Source organism: Tigriopus californicus, chromosome 1 (assembly GCF_007210705.1).
Source record: "Tigriopus californicus strain San Diego chromosome 1, Tcal_SD_v2.1, whole genome shotgun sequence".
NCBI classification, from domain to species: Eukaryota; Metazoa; Arthropoda; class Copepoda; order Harpacticoida; family Harpacticidae; genus Tigriopus; species Tigriopus californicus.
The window spans coordinates 14,780,205-14,796,332 of NC_081440.1; the positions used below are offsets into that span (position 1 = coordinate 14,780,205).

At 41.1% G+C, this 16,128-nt stretch overlaps 2 protein-coding genes and 1 long non-coding RNA gene across 3 annotated transcripts in view; 2 read left to right on the top strand and 1 right to left on the bottom strand.

The window, feature by feature from the left end:
* Window positions 1–2,131, bottom strand: part of LOC131880292 (F-box/LRR-repeat protein 7-like) — an 11,732-nt gene extending 9,601 nt beyond the window's left edge. The window contains exon 1 of the mRNA XM_059226886.1: window positions 404–2,131. Within this exon, the coding sequence (XP_059082869.1) occupies window positions 404–1,517 (1,114 nt within the window). The 5' untranslated portion in view covers window positions 1,518–2,131. The remainder of the gene's footprint in view (window positions 1–403) is intronic.
* The window catches only part of LOC131880299 (uncharacterized), an 8,932-nt gene extending 3,820 nt beyond the window's left edge, over window positions 1–5,112 (top strand). The window contains exon 2 of the long non-coding RNA XR_009373250.1: window positions 4,760–5,112. This is a non-coding gene — a long non-coding RNA (uncharacterized LOC131880299). The remainder of the gene's footprint in view (window positions 1–4,759) is intronic.
* A 3,037-nt stretch (window positions 5,113–8,149) lies between these two features.
* Window positions 8,150–12,404, top strand: LOC131886976 (uncharacterized). Its single transcript, XM_059235463.1, has 6 exons — window positions 8,150–8,330; window positions 9,915–10,367; window positions 10,475–10,804; window positions 10,875–11,235; window positions 11,301–11,478; window positions 11,656–12,404. Exons 1-6 carry the CDS (start codon window positions 8,250–8,252, stop codon window positions 12,194–12,196), a joined length of 1,944 nt encoding a protein of 647 aa, XP_059091446.1. The 5' UTR covers window positions 8,150–8,249; the 3' UTR covers window positions 12,197–12,404.
* The last annotated feature ends 3,724 nt before the right edge of the window (window positions 12,405–16,128 follow it).

Sequence of the window (16,128 nt, forward strand, 5' to 3'; positions counted from 1 at the left end):
GGAGTTTCGAAACTAAAGTGGATCTAACTCATTTCAGGGCTTGAGTGTTTGCTGTTGTTGCCTTGAAACTGATCATTAGAGTCGCAACGGTCTGGAATAAAAAATTATTTGGGAGGAGCATCGAAGATAAATATTGATTGGTGGTAATGGGTAGTTGCTCTTTAATGAATAGGGAGCAGAGGGAGGATCATTTGTATGCCTAATGTATCTTTTGTCGGAGACCTCAAGTAGACACCACACATAACGGAATTCGCTCAGAATCCCAACGTGAAGGAATGTAACCTACTCTGATCTTTGTTTCTGATCACAGATTGGGTTGACCCACTTGCATAATACATTGAAATTAGTTGAAATACCTCTAGACAATGACCATCAAGTAAATGTTTAGAAACAATGAAATTACCAGAAACATTCAAATGCGTCAACATGGAGCACTTTGACACAAGATTTTGAAGCCCTGCATTTGTGACAGATTTGCAGGACTTTAACACCAATGTCTGCAATGAAGGACAGGATCGGCTGATGGCCCAAAGTCCGGAGTCAGTAAGTTTGGAACAAGATTGAAATGAAATCTTCTCCACACTCGAACACATATGAGGTGAGTCTCGAGCCACTAGCTTGAGTAGTGTTGATATGGCCAAATCAGCGTTCAACTTGTCACCACTCAGTTGGATCTCTTGCCATAAAACAGGATCCCACGAGAGGAAGTAGAACCTTCGGCACACCCTTGAGCAATGGCATATTGTGGATGTATTGAGGTAGGAGAAGATTCGCACAAAGAGTTCGTCAGGTAACCAGCTAAAATAAGACACTGTTGGACGCCGTTTAGTTTTGTACTCAACACATTGATTGCTCATGTCCAGATTAACTCCAGAATCATAGAAGTTTGGCACTTTTGGAGGCAGGGGCTTCTTCACGTTGGTGGGACATGGAGATAATTCCATGGAAGTCAGGGGTGAAGACGAGTCAGTCCCATCCCAAGGCATGGTGTGGTATCCCATGTCCATTGAGGTTGGGGACATTTTGAGGTTTGTAGTGGTGAAGGGCGGCAGTTTGTGAGGTGGAGGTGTGGCACTGTTCCTTATTTGGGACAAGTTGGCCTTGTGCTTTCTGCGAGCTCCACCTACTACTTCTGAAGTAAGAGCGGCTCCCCCTGAGTCTGTGGAGGACTGTCTGGAGTGGGTGGTCGTAGTATTTATGGAAAATGGAGAGGCTATGGATGACATTCGGGACTGATTATCAAAAGAGTTCCCTGAGCCTTGCCGATAGAATGAGGATGACGACAAAGACAGATCCAAGGACGACGACTGATTGGACAAGACTGAGGATTGTCGCGAATGATGGATTGATCTGGCAAATGGGGACATGCCCCTGGGACCATTCAAGATACTTGAATTGGGGGATTCTATCCCGGATGGCACTAAAGGGTTAATGTTACACCTGGGTGAGAGTCTCATATCTCTGGGCAAAGGAGACATATTGGTCCTCTGAGGCCCTTGGTTAGTGCCCATGGCCATGCTGGCAAGTACAACTTCTATCACAACACTCAGTTTTGATCACCACCACACAAAAGATTGAGTCTAATCTCAGCATTTGGCAGCACTTTCTTCGCTCAATTTTGGAGCAGACACCCCTCACAAACGATATGAAGGCAGCAACAACTGTTGTTGCAACATAATTCAAAACATGAGCACCTTTCTTGCTCTCACTTCACTCCACCTCATCCTTGTAGCAAGAATTGAGATTCAGCAGCCCAAAACTAGGTACTACTGCCATCCCCACTCTGTGTACCTCTATCTTGGACTATGACAGACCAATGGTTCCAACAGAATCACCAAGATCAGCAAGCAGGCAGAGGGCAAAACGATCAACCTCCCTTGCCCTCTATCTATCTATCCGCACCTATTCCTAAGAAAAACATTTCTCAACAAGAACGGGAGGTGAGACTTGAGAGAGAGAGAGAGGGGGGGAGACACGGAGAGAGAATCCAAAGGGTCTTGGACGACCTGGTCCGACTAACTAAGCCATCCTTCCCTATCCCTCTAAATCAAGCAAATGGCTAACCTGCAACCTGGATGACTACCAAGCTTGAACTTAGTTCCAGCTTAGATTTTAGCCTTTCAGCACCCGTAAATAGCATCAATGCGACCTCACAGAGTCAAATTCAATTTCAATGCGAATGTGGAAAAATGATCATCAAGTCATTTTGTGAGAATCGCTTCCAACGTCCAGGGAAAGAGTCATCCATCCCCAACATTTTCATTCGTCCGTACCTGATTACAAAGGTATGCGTGGTCGTACCAGCCCAAAACCTCATGTGCTCTCAAAGGTGGATGGATGCACGCAGACTCCCTCCAATGAAGGAGCCCTCCTCTCTCTAGTTGGGGTTTCCTGGGTTGATTTGCCTTGGCTCTTGGTACATGGTTGGTTTGGGATGGTGGTTTGGTTGAGCATGGTGGTAGTGGTAGGGATGATGAGGCGGAGGGGACTGGTCACAAGTGCTACAAACGCAAAAACAAGTTTTGGGGCATCTCATTTCACCCCGATCGAGCGAAAGGTTCGGCCATCTCCAGCCCTTTCGGACAGCTTGACAAGAGCTTGGGCTGTCTTGACATGCCTTTAGTTTTTTCGCTTCGGGGCAATCTCTTCGCCTCTTCTTATTTCAAGCCAAGAGAAGACGAAGAGAGAGGAAACCTCGGATCCAAGTTATGTTTTGAGAGTGCCCAATTCTTTTTTTTTTCTTTCTTTCTCTCTCTCTCTCTCTCTCGTTTTGCCCAATCAGGACGTGCTCTCAGGAGTTTCATCGGATGAGGATCATCATTATCATCTTCGTGGAGGTAGAGGCAATAGCAATGGCCGTGGTGGTAGATTTGGTGGCCATGGTTTCAGGCCAAAACCCAGCTTGTGGCATCCTCATTCGCCATCGCCCAATTCTCATTTTCCTCCCAGAGCTTGTGTGTGTGCTCATTGCACATTCATAGAGGCCACATTGGAGCCGAGAGTACAATGCGTCTTGGGCAGGGCTCTTGAAATGCCCAGCCGATAAAAGCCCAAAGGTATTGTTCATGCCTCCAGGACTCATTTTGAGCATTCCGTAAAAATTAAAGGGAAACGACTGGACAGACACTAGTACCACCACCATCAAATCCAAACAACTCTCGAGAAACCTGGTCGAATTGGAATTTCGTTTCGTTTCAAAGCTCTGTGAGTTAGTGCGGTGTGCGGTGTGCGCAAGTAGGTACGTAGGAACCCCTCGATCGAGTTACCGTACATCTCAAGTCGAGGTGGCTCACTCCCTTTAAGGCCTGAAGGGATTCGATCTTAAATCATGAACCAGTCGAGATTTCTCGTCAATTTCGTATTAGGATAGAAGGAATGCAAAAGAAAAGCAATCACAAGACCTTAAGTGATCAATAAATTCAAATTTGTCGTGGTGTGCCATATAGCCTCATAATTTATGAGGTGAAAGAGCATCATCATCATCACTTGTGTTCGTCGTACCTATGTAGCTGGAAAGCATCCTCGTCGTTGCAAGAGCCTGCAATCAATTCAGATTCCCAAATGAGCTTGACTGGGATCGCGGAATCTGCTCATGTCTAACCTGTCCCAATCCAAGCCAGGCAATGTCTTGACGGGTGTGGCGGTGGCCACAAACATTCACCTCTGACCTTTTTAATGAACAAGATCTCTCCGGACGGATCGACGAGCCGAGCAAAAACGAAAGATAATCAGAGCCTCGTTTCGGATATTTTCACACTCGTAGTCGATCTTGAAGGCGGGTTCATGCCCTTTGTCTTCAAAGCCGCCGAGAATGGGTCGCCTTGTGGAAAAACGGCGGTGATCTCAACGCAACACCGTGTTTCCCGTAACAACCCAATAACATCCGTTGGTTTCGACTTTTAACTCGGGGAAACGAGAAATTCATGAATCCGTGCGGAATATCAGATATTTGACAATCTCTTTCAACAACTACTACTTGCCAGTGGGTTTGCATTGGAGGACAGTTGAAATCTTTTGGTTGAGCCGATGAATTATTCATCGGCCTGTCCTGATGGTCTTCAAACTTTTGATTGAGAGGATAAACAGCTCCTCTTCAACTTTCCCTTATGCAAACATATCCGAGAAGTTCAATGTAAACAACGGATTTTGCTCAAACATTGAGCAATAGGTTCTTATGTAGCGTCAGATTCATTGCACATTTACCAACCAACCCTTTCCATGAGAAGGGTTGTTCGTAAATGTCTCCTACTATGTAGACTGATTGGATCTCTTTGGAAAATCGTGCTATGACTCACTTCTGGCGGTTAAATGACATTTCCAACCTCGCTCGAACACTAAAAAAAACCCAAATGAATAGCTATAGCTGCTAGCTCTCTTTTACTAGAGAGTCTTAAAATTGATAACGTCGACGAAGAAAAGGAAAAGATGCACTTCGCCCTGTCGATCTGGTGGTTTTATGCCGCAGTTAACAAGGTTATGTTGTTCTGGCAAATGAAATCAAATTCCGATGGCATTTTCCACTTGTATTTGGCACTTGCTCTCTAAAACGCAAACTACTCGTCGGACAGAGCGACCATTTTGTATTAAATCTGTTGGACCGTGTTGGATCGTCTGACCTTTTTTCGATTGATGAATGAAATAAAAGCTCAAAAGAGGCTTGCAAAAGTCTCTGGGCTCTTAATGAAAAAGGTGTGCAAGACTTCGAGCCAAATATGGAAGATGAACTTTTTGGGTGAATTTTAATTGCAAAATTATTCAGCCATTCCAGGACGGGCGCCGCGAGTGCAACTCTGCTACCACAACATCATCTGAGAATGGCGTGTGTGCTCTAGAAACCAAGTACTTCGAAGAGAAACTTATTCGCGTGGGCTAAACTAATGGACCGCAACGGAAAAGTATGGCAAAAAAAATTACGGATATCATTGGATCGGGCGGTGGCTACCATCCGCTATGTACAATGCGATACAAGTTCGATCGGGCGGTGGAACAAAGAAATCCCATTTTAAAGACCATTTGGACTCGGATGGCGGAGCTATTTAATATGATCACGAACCCAAGGAAAATCATTGTTGGGTGTGACCTTGGTCATAAAAATAAATGAGTTTTTCAGTCTTCCGTCGGCTTTAAAGGTTGGCTGGGATCTAATGCTGACCGCAATTCTCGATGAGAAGCGTCATTATTACCATTAGTTGTGGCAACGTCATTTTTATGACTTGCCAAAAATCCACGCTCGATTTCTTAATTTTCCCGACCTACAAGTTCTCATACATTTGATGACAACTCTTAATGGAACTACGCTATTCACATAAAACATCAGGTTTATCTTAGAATATAGAACGCTTTGCATGTCATGCCTCTGTTTAAGATCCATAATTGACTCTCTTTGTAGTATTCAAGATCACTTATTATTCATATCACTTTGAATTTGGACCTCATATTTGGGAACACTACAAAAATTCTTTTTTTCATTGTTTTACCAAGAAATGTTCTGTGATATAACAGTAAAAAATGTAAAAACCCAACTAGTTGTCGGGGTGAAGGCATAAGAGATATGAAAGTAAACTGTTTTAGCTCGGCAAATGTCCAACAAGGGTGCCGCTTTTCATTTCATGTCTAGTTACTATCAATTTCAGTCTGAGGCTGTCTCCGTCGGACGGAAGAAATATTTCCTGTGCTACGATAACCAATGAACCGACCGACGAGCCTCAGTCAGATGGACTCAACCATAGAGTAGAGTGGCAAGCCAAGCTGGCCAGAAGCCCAGAAGCCCAGAACGATAGATACTCAGTCAGTCCGAGTGATGTGGCGTTAGGCAAGCAAGCTCAAGGAGGAATGAATTCCTTTGGATGCTAGAAAGAGGGAAAAATCCAATTTCATTACCCTGTAATTAACATTTCACAGATTCTTGCTGGCACGCCAAGCCCAACTATTATGTTGAGAATTGTTGTCCTCTGGCTGTCCTCAGTCAGTCAGTCAATCCGTCCAATATGACGTGAAATTAATTCGCTGGATGGAGCCCTTGCATTATAAAAAGCGTAATTTAGCATATGATCCGACTGATGGTACCACTATGTAGTATTGTAATGATGAGGCTTTGTGGTCTGTCAGACCAGCTGAGGAGAAATTTGTTTGACGATAGATAGAACTTGAGTCGAGAGGATTAGTTTTGAGTGGGCCGCTCGCTTATCAGCTCCCGATATCAGAAAGTTGGCTCAATAATTGATTCTAATTCATCAGGAGATTCTCCATGGCAAATCACTCCCGAAATCCTTGTCAGTTTCGCATCCATCTTTCTCAAATTGGAGCTCTTCCAGGTTTTTTCATTGGATTAGCGGGGGTTTGAGTTTCCATACTTCTTGCCAAACTGAAAATGAATCATTTTTTTTGGATTATTTTTTTTCATAGAACATTGAAAGACCAGATTTTGGATCGGATCGAAGGCTAGACTAGGACCAAGTAACCTGCTTGGCATCATAGATGTTTAAGTGAAATGCTCAGGAAAAGTTGATAAAGACATAAAAGCCTATCCTATGTAACGAAAACGGCTATTTTTTTTACTTTTTTGGACTTTCCATTTGAGTTCATGATTCCTACCACCTGTTAATAATTGGATCGGATTAGATTGTCAGGCCTGTGACAATTACTCTTTAATAATATCAGATTATAACAACATTATTTTGATCTGAAATCAACTCCTTCTTTCTCGGGCTCCATCATTGTTCAATTTGCTGACCTCAAATATTCGTAGGGCGTATGTAAGCTTTGATCCAGTAGCAGGACTTAAGTCAGACTTGGACAAGTTTTTGACTAAAATTCCGGATCAACCTTATATTCAAGGATTAGCCAGATCAGCCAACTCCAATTCGTTGGTCGATCAAATGATATATATAAATAAAAGTAAAGTAAAATGAATAAATTTCTCGTCTTGAAATGCTGAGATTCCAATCCCAGTAACGGTAAGGAAGTCTGCAAAAAAAACAACTTTTTCGTTTTGCCCAAATTTGTTTCTATAGAAAATTCCAATGGTAATTCAATCACATTATATTCCACTCACTCACAAATGTCATGTGAGAATGTTTTGCGAATTCCTTTCTGAGATAATCTTGCCATTTTCCGGCTTGTAATTTGTCCTCATGATTTTAGTTAAGTTCTTTATCACGGTAGGGTTAACACTATTGGTGCATCAAACTTGTACACATTTTCTGCCCTGCATGCATCTTTGCATCCCAGAATGGGCTCCAAATGATCCATAACAACAAATAGCCTTTACATGTTTTGTATTCCAATGAGCTGCTCGTCTCGCTATAATGATTATTATCATAATATTTTTTGAAGAAATCCTTTGAAAATTCGGTATTTTACGAGCTCTTGGGTGATGCTACAAATGAGGTTTAAAAAAAAATGAAATGTCTTAGTTTCTTCATCCAAAGAAAAATATTTGCATTTAGCTTCAATCTTAAAGTGCCTTGAGACAGATTGATTTTTTTTCTGAACTTACAATGTTTGTGACACAAAGTGCGGTGAAAAGTAGTTCTATCCAACGATTCGAGGAGAAATATATTTGTTCGGAGCATTGAAAAAAACCGATGAGGATATTGGTTAGGAACATTAGGTTTTGCATTAATAGACAATGAATTTCTAAAAGTTACTAAATAAATCATAAGCATGTGAGCCAAAGCTTGTTGGTATATGTGGAAAGAGGTTACTGCAATTTGTAATTACAATATCTCAATTACTTTGTCTCAAATGCAGTTGATTACAACGAAACCTAATTTGAGTGCACGTAAATGTGAAAAATCCTAATACAATCAATCTGAGTTCCAGTAAAATCGATTCTGATTGTATCAAGGGTCTGTGGACCTTTATATTTAATTGGATCCCAGTAAATTTTCTAGTGGTTGATCAAATTGATTACACTGAAAGCTAATTTGAGTCTACGTAAATTTAAAAAACTACTATACCGTACAACCAATCTGAGTTCCAGTCAAATTGATAACGGTTATATCAAATGTCTGTGGACCTTCGCACTTAATTGGATCTGAACAAATTTTCCTTAAATTGATCAAATCATCGTCGTCCAAGCCAATTTCTGTGAGGAGCTCAAGACTGCATTAGAGAGGACGCCTCCCCTGGTGATGAACTCCTTGGCGAGCAATGGACTGAAAGCAAATGCTTCCAAAACCAAACTAATATTGTCTGGTAAGCAGGAGCGAGCAGAAGCACCTTTATACAGAAGCATTGATGGGAGTATGGCTAAAGAACAACCGGAAAGCAAGAGATTTGGTGTTCACGTCCAGAGGGATCACATTTGGAACACTCAAATCCGCACGGTAAGCCAAGGATCAACACTAAAAACAAGCTCGTGTCTGCCATGGAATTCCTAATAATTAATCATCTCTTGTGTGAGGAAACGCCTGCTCTTAATTTTCATGACACCCGGTCCCTTGGGAAACCAAGCACATACTTCCGGAAAACAAGATCAGATTCATAAGTCCTTCGATAAGGTATTGTGCGAATATATCGGGGTTGAATAAGCGGACAGGGCCTCCAATGAAGAGCTCCACAAACAATCGTTGGTTTTCAATGAACCAAATGTCCGTCAAAAGCACCTTACTTGAAGTCTTGAAGAAGAGTATTCATTGGAGGGGGGGGGGGATGTTGGACGGCCTATTTCCTTCCATTGGGGACCTCCGGGTGTGGAAGGGAAGTGTTTGCGAGTGAGGACCCTTCGGCTCTTAGAGAGACCAGGGGGTTGAGAAAGGAGACCTTACTTACCGGAAAAACGGCCACATGTTTATCCACCAGGTATCATCCTTATAAATCTCCTAGCCATCGGCCACTCGTTCCATACGATCCATAGGAAAATTTCAAAAGTGCCATAAACGCCTTGATAAAGACTGCCCGGACTGTAAGGCTGTCTTTTTCAGTCAATTTGTAGTTTCAATTTCTATTTCCTTTAAGTTCGTAACCATGACACAAAGAGCAGTACAAAGTACTTTCTGTGGATCAATAACAAGAACAATATGAACTGTCTGATAAGTTAATGCTCTGAATATCAATTTAAGATAAGTGTTCAACAGCGCTTCAAGCAAATTGATAGATTTGATTACTTGTTAAGAAACAATGATCCTCTATCACAGAACCCCACACTTTGGCAAGTTATTTTTGCAATCACCAAACCTTTTATTATTTGTCTCCAAAGAAAAAAAAAGATTTAAAAAAATTAAGTGATATTGCTTACCTCACAGAAGTTCACTTAAATTATCTTGACAATTCTTGTAGGGTGTACTTTCTCAGTAGGGATGGCACTGTTGATGGTTCAACCATATTCATACTATCTTACAAATTCTTTTTTACGGACCGATGGCAATACTGCATACTGTGTAGGTAGTTAGAAAAGAATTTCTTACTTCAGTCAAAGAACAATTTCTACATTCAACTTTTTCTAAATATTGCTATCTTTGACATTGAGCATAACATTAGTGGCTCCACGAAAACGTTTAAAAACACTTCAACCACAGAATTTGAGGCGATATCACTTTTCAGATCGTGGCAAAAATACGAGCTGAAAACTGGTAGAAGCTTGAGAACCTGGTTATGGACGAGAAAATCTTATTCATAATGGACAATGATCAATCGCAAATTGGATCTGATATAATTAATAGCAATCAATTGAAAAACAAAGAGTCCCTTAAGACTCGAGTCTGAGCCTTTGTCTGAATGGCTGAAATATTTATGGGACTAGTCATATTTTAAAAACTCGTTCACTGCCTTAATCCAACGTTACATCGGCATTCGAATCTGATCTTGAATATGTTTCAGAGGGTGTGTCCCGGATTCAATAACATTTCAATGACGATTGAATCTTCATGCAAAGGGCAAAGTGGTCTTTGATCTCTGATTCCTAACTTCAGATCAAAATGTGGCTTACTCCTCACCAGATCATACTTTTCCTGGTCCTTATCGACTCGTTTATAAGCGTATGTTGTGCCAAAGAACTTAATCAGAGATTCTTATCCGAGACCCTGGATCACTTTCGAAAATTTCATCCAACCATTGGTCAGCCTTGCACCTTAGTGACTAATGCAAGAGCAGAGGATCCCAATACGTCCAAAATTATAATCGATTCAATCCCAACCCATTTGAACCCATCATCGGACCATGTGAAAAATACTGCTTGGTGTTTACTGGCCGTTTTTGATCGCAGTGGGGCCAGATTTAACCTGACTTTCAAGGCAATGACGAGGTTAACGGAAAAGGTTACCAATCATGCTACTATTGTTCTTGGTCCCAAACCTCCAAGGATCGAATTGGATACGCTTAGAAGGGAGCTTTTTTGGGCAGAGGAAATCTCAGAGAACTTTTTTGTGAGTTGGCAAATTTCCTTGTCTCATAAAACAAAATTGTTTCATTCTTATGGGACAAACATTTTTTGAGTTAGGATGTTTCATTTTTAATGCTTATTTTTTTTTAGCTGATTCATGTGTTTTGCGGTCGTGTCTCAGGGAGCTTTTGGAACTACAACGTTTCGTTTTGGAACCCGAGACTTGGATTTGGTCAAAGCTTGGATTTTTTAGGAGCCTGCCCTCCTTCTTTGTGGAACCAAACTCTTGATGTGGGTCTTGCAGGCATTAAACCTATGGTGATCCCGGGGGAAGAAGGAACTGACCGGGAGATCCGTGGAACGGACATTCGACCTTTACAAATAATGGCTGAAATGTACAACATGGAATTAAACTTCGTTTTCGGGGACACAGGATACATTACACCAGGATACACCAATGCCACTGGATATTTGGGAGAGGTGAATTGTATCCAGCTTGGACCAAATAACTGAGACAGATTTGATACAATCATATTTTGAACGTTTCTAGCTTTTGCGAGGCGAGAAGGATGTCGTTTTGCCCATGGTTTTAAATGACGCTGGTTATGCACTTTTCGATTGCACTCGCTTTACATTCTTTGTGACCTTACGATATGTTACACGTCATCCGCAGAAATTGCTTGCATTTGGAAACTTGGCACGTGGTTTTGATTCGCTTAGCTGGGTGGCCGTATTCACCTTTTTGTCCATGTTCTCGATGACGTTCGCAGGCATATTTTATGTATATAAGTATCTGTTGAAGGAACCTGAATTGTACCGAAATCCGAACTCAGGGATCGATTTTGTCCTCATGACCTTTACCACGTTTGTGGAACCAGATCCATTACCATGGTTCCCCAAATGGTCAACGGGTAAGACAGAGATGCGCCCTCTGGTGGAAGAAACGATTTCAGCTCCAATGCATGGCATTTTGCAGGTCGATTAGTGGTGTTGTATTGGTCATTGTTTGCTTTTCTGGTCGTGAACTTCTACACCTCGAATTTAAGGACCAACCTAATTGCTCCAGCTTATGAAAACAGGATTGATACCACTGAGGATTTTCTAGAAAGTGGCCGTGAATTATTCGTTCATTCATCCGGCTATTGGATGATAAGGTAAATGAGATCAATTGACTCCAATCTAGGTCATTCAAGAGATAATCACGAGGTATGTTGTAAACTTTACCTAAACGAGAAAGGTGCTTGGATCTTCGTGTGATATTAGTTAAGTTCCAAATATTGAGGTCCAATTTTCTATAGACTGGATTATGCCTGTCTGGTACCTTTTTTTAGGTTGGGAACCGAAGGCAAACTGAAAGAAGTGATCAAGATGCTCCGTGACGAGCAATGGCGCTTCTATCCAAATGAGAGAATGAGCCAAGATCAGCTGAATATTTGGGTTCAAGAGAGAGGTTATGTGATTGTGGCTTATCCCGAAGGATTAATGTTGAACTATTTATCGATTCCCGACTACGAAGGACTGCCCCATCAGACTTACTCCAAAGAGATCATCCATACTAGTTTCAATGCCATTCGATTTCAAAAGTACTCTCCGATTACCCCGCATTTGAACCGAATTTTGACTGCTGCGGACGAATTTGGACTCTACTATAAATTTCTCTATGAATATGTTCCAACTTTGGCGATGCCTGGACAATACATAGCTGGACAAATTAACGAATCCGAGTTACGAATGGAGGTGGACATGATCTTGGGCCCTATATTCATCTTAATCTGTGGCGGCACCCTGGGAACCATCGCGTTCATTTTTGAGCTGGTCTTTGCTGCAAGACTCGCAAAAGCTCTGCCGATCGTCACTGTTCCGACCAAATAAGATTAATTGGGTTATCAAGAAAATCGAACATCATTCCTCAACATTTAAAAGTATGTTTGGAAACGATGATGACGTCTCCTTTTATTGAAACTTAAAGAAATGTCAAAAAACAGAATAGTTAATTGAGGAAATGTTCAAGACGTCAAACGATGAAATCTTACGAGATAGAGAGAGGGCCCTGCCGCATGATTTTTTAATAAATGTGGAACGTCTCCGCCTTTTTTGAATTGATTTTTTCCTCAGAGGTGAACAGGACCAATTGTCCCGTCCCTGTTAAAATAATTTTATGGATACGGCTGTCATGCTACATATTTGACCTAGGGCATGTAAGGAAAAAAGACCTTTTTTGGACCCACAACCCTTACAGTGGGTTATGGGAAAGACCCTTAACAAAAAACAGGGTTGTCGCCTTCCCCTAAAAATTGAATTGGTTCATGAAATGACAAAAGAACGTTCAAAACTCCCACAAAAGCTACTAACACAGTTGGAACAAATTGGAACACAAATGTTGACATGTGTACCAACATCCAATTATGTTTCCCATCGCTAAGCAAGACTAAAAATAAGGTATTCAAACTGCACCAAAAACATGAGACTTTTTATTTTAAATTTCAATTGGTGGAAGGTTCCGTCTATTGCTGTTAACTACCTTTTCCATAATATCGTATAAGAAACGGCAACTTTTTTTGTTTACTTTTAGCCTCATTTACTGTTCTTTAGGAATCTAAATAATCTATTCTTGGGTTACTAAGAGTAATATGGGCCTGAACGGAATGAATACTCCACTCATAGAATCTATCGTTGGTGGACCATATATCATATAAATATTGAAAGGCAATAAGTTGACAAATTATAAGCTTTCATTTTGATAGTACTGGGGATTGCATTGAACTCTTTTCCTATGTCAAGTGTGTCTATATTATGCCATGGTTCATGGTCAGTCTTGGAGAGGTCCCCCGTTTAAAAGAAGACGTTTTACATCAATTCTTGGCATATTTTTTGAGTTAAACTTCTTTCTAGATTTTTTGGAAGTCCCCACATTGAGTGGGGGGGTTACGTCTTGTAACTTTCTTGCATTCCTTTTGTGATCCCATCAACGTTTTGGGTGTGTTCATTTGAACTCAACAAGCAGGATAATTGATGGGTGCAACCATTTCATTTTCCTTCATAATTTTTATGTTTTATGATGTAACTTTCAATACGTCACTTGTTTGTAGACAGATATTAGCAATAAAAAATCGATTGATATAACTTGGTTTGGATTAAATGGATATCACGGTCATTTTAGTTGAGTGCAAACATTGCGTTCCTGTACTCTACTTGCCAATTATTAGTATCGTATTTTTGTTGGTGTTCGACACTTTAACTATTTTGTACTGAACCTTATACAAAGGATAATCTTGACATGTTTTTTGGGTATTGTTCAGTTTACTGTTTCTCATATTTTTATCATCTCGGCCCTCTCTTTTCTTTCTTTTTTGGCAATACTCTACCGTACATGTTGTGTTTTTGAGTGACTTGTCAAGAGTAGTGGTTTGTATTCTACAAAAATACAGGGCGCTTGTCAAAAGCAGCCATGAGCTTTGTCAGAACCCATGTGTCAGGGTCAATTTTGGCACATAGAGGCTGCATTATGTAAATCATAACTAAAGCCTGAGAAATGTTTGAGCAAAATTGTCAAGCATGTAGGTAGGCATGTGCAAGTTTTCCAAAGGGCATTGTAGTTCTCTTTGAAGCTTACAATCTCATGATATATTTGTACGGGACACCGTGCCCCGCAGGTTCTATCGTTTTGTTGCCATTGACGGTAAGGCTTTATAGATTTTTAAGCTTTACTTATTGGGAGGCCATTTTGAAGCACAGCATGGAGACTGAGTGAATAATTTTTTCATCACAATTCGTCAAGACTTTTTTTCTCTTTTGGGAAGAGTTATTTTGGTTATTAACAAGTTAGTTTTTTGGTTTGGTTTTTCACGGGCTTTAAAAACCGCTACAGGGAATGTAATCCCCAATACTATTAAAATGAAAGGTTATAATTCGCCATTTATTACCTTTCAATCTTTATCTGATATTTGGTCTACCAAAGAATTTGAGTTGGCAGACTGGGCTAGTCCTTGAATGTAGGGTTGATCTGGAATGCTATCTAAAAATTTGTCCAAATCTGACTTGAAAGATGCAACCGGATGAACAAGGCCTACGTATTCCCTACAAATATTAGAGGGAAGCAAGTTAAACAATGAAGGAGACCGAGCAAGAAGAGATGTGGACTTTATTGTTCGGACTAGCCTGGATTCTCGAGGGCTTGACGGTGCTCTCAAAACGCACATTAAGCCTCTACGGTCGCTAGATTTGACCCTAAATCCTGGGTTGGGACAAGGCTCATGGATGCTTTTGAAGACGTACAGTATCAGATACCTTTTGTACCTTCTCTGAACACTGTACAACTTTTTTAGTCTCTCCCAATATGAGAGCTCTCTCATTCCTGTGATGTTCCTAGTGAAACATCTTTGGACTTGCTCGACCTTTTGCAAACCTGCTGAACTCAATGGAGCCCAAATGGGTGAAGCATATTCAAGATGTGGTTGAACAATCGACATGTACAGAGTTAGCATCGTGATGCTATCTCTGGACTTAAATGTGCGATATATCCAACCACACATTTGAAAAGCTTTACCCACCTTGAACTTTATATGCTCATCGAACTTTCTATTATTTTGGAGGACTACACCTAAATCTTTGAAATCTGCTCAATATCTTTACCTCCATTATATACGAGTGGAGTATTCAAAGGAGTTGACCCAAAGGTCATTGAGCAGAATTTCATTCCGTTCAGGGCCATATTCCTCTCAATAGTAACCCAATCTAAATAGTCAATTTGTAACCCAATAGTAGATTCTTTCTAGGACCTTTGCAAGGTTACTGGAATCTTGGCCATTCCTACCAGAAACTAACTTTGTATCGTCAGCATAAGAGGAGAGGCTGGCAGTACTACTAAGCTTTTGAAGCGGGGCAACGTATATTATAAAAAGGAGGGGCCATAAGATCGAACCCTGGGGAACACCTGACTTGACATCATGTGTGTCACAAAGGAATCCCTCGACCTATCATGAATGAAGCTTCTTATCCAATTGGGAACCTTGCCTTGGATCCCAATTTCATGAAGTCTATTCAACAGAAGGCCTTGGCAAAATCAAGATAGACAACATCAAAAACTCGTCTTTCCAGTCCCTCAATGACCTGCTCTAAACGCTCAATCAGTTGGGTAACCGTGCCAAAATGTGCTCGGAACCCGTTCTGGCAAGCACAAAGGACTTCATTGACTTCAAGAAATTCAACAAGTTTGGAATTCATGATCTTCTCAACCACCTTCGCAATATTCGAAGTGACAGAAATCGGCCTATAGTTACTGGGGAGCTACCCCTTTAAAAATTGGAACAACATGAGCTAACTTTATTTTGAAGATAGAAACTTGCCCTGATCCAAGATGCAACGCATCAAGTACTAGAAAACAGGAGCGAGAACCAGTGACCATCTCATAAGAATCTGAGATGTCACACCATCACGACCAGGAGAACTTGAAAGCCTCAAGTCCCTTATGGCCCCTAAAGCATCTTGAACTGTGACTACAAGATCATCTAAGTGATCAAATTGACTAACATTGTCAATCTCAACAACCTCGCCATTAGAACAATGAGTTGTTGTTTCTGAACTCAGTGGGGTTGAAAACACACTAGAGAACTGATCTCCTAGCATGTTAGCCATAACCTCTACATTGCTAATGGCTTCTCCTTCAACCTCAAAAGGCCCAACAGGGTGGTTCATCTTTCTCTTAGAGTTCGCATAAGAGAAAAAAGCCTTCGTATTCGACCTGACCTCCTGAACCACCTTACTCTCAGTTTGTAACTGGTCATATTCTATGGAGGCCTTAATCT

What these genes read in the sequence shown, in the direction of transcription:
- LOC131886976 (XM_059235463.1), top strand. Translation starts at nt 8,250, where the DNA reads ATGGCTAAAGAACAACCGGAAAGCAAGAGATTTGGTGTTCACGTCCAG. An exon ending in GGAACACTCAAATCCGCACG is followed by an intron (nt 8,331 to 9,914) that starts GTAAGCCAAGGA and finishes TCCTAACTTCAG; the next exon opens with ATCAAAATGTGGCTTACTCC. An exon ending in GTTCCCCAAATGGTCAACGG is followed by an intron (nt 11,236 to 11,300) that starts GTAAGACAGAGA and finishes GGCATTTTGCAG; the next exon opens with GTCGATTAGTGGTGTTGTAT.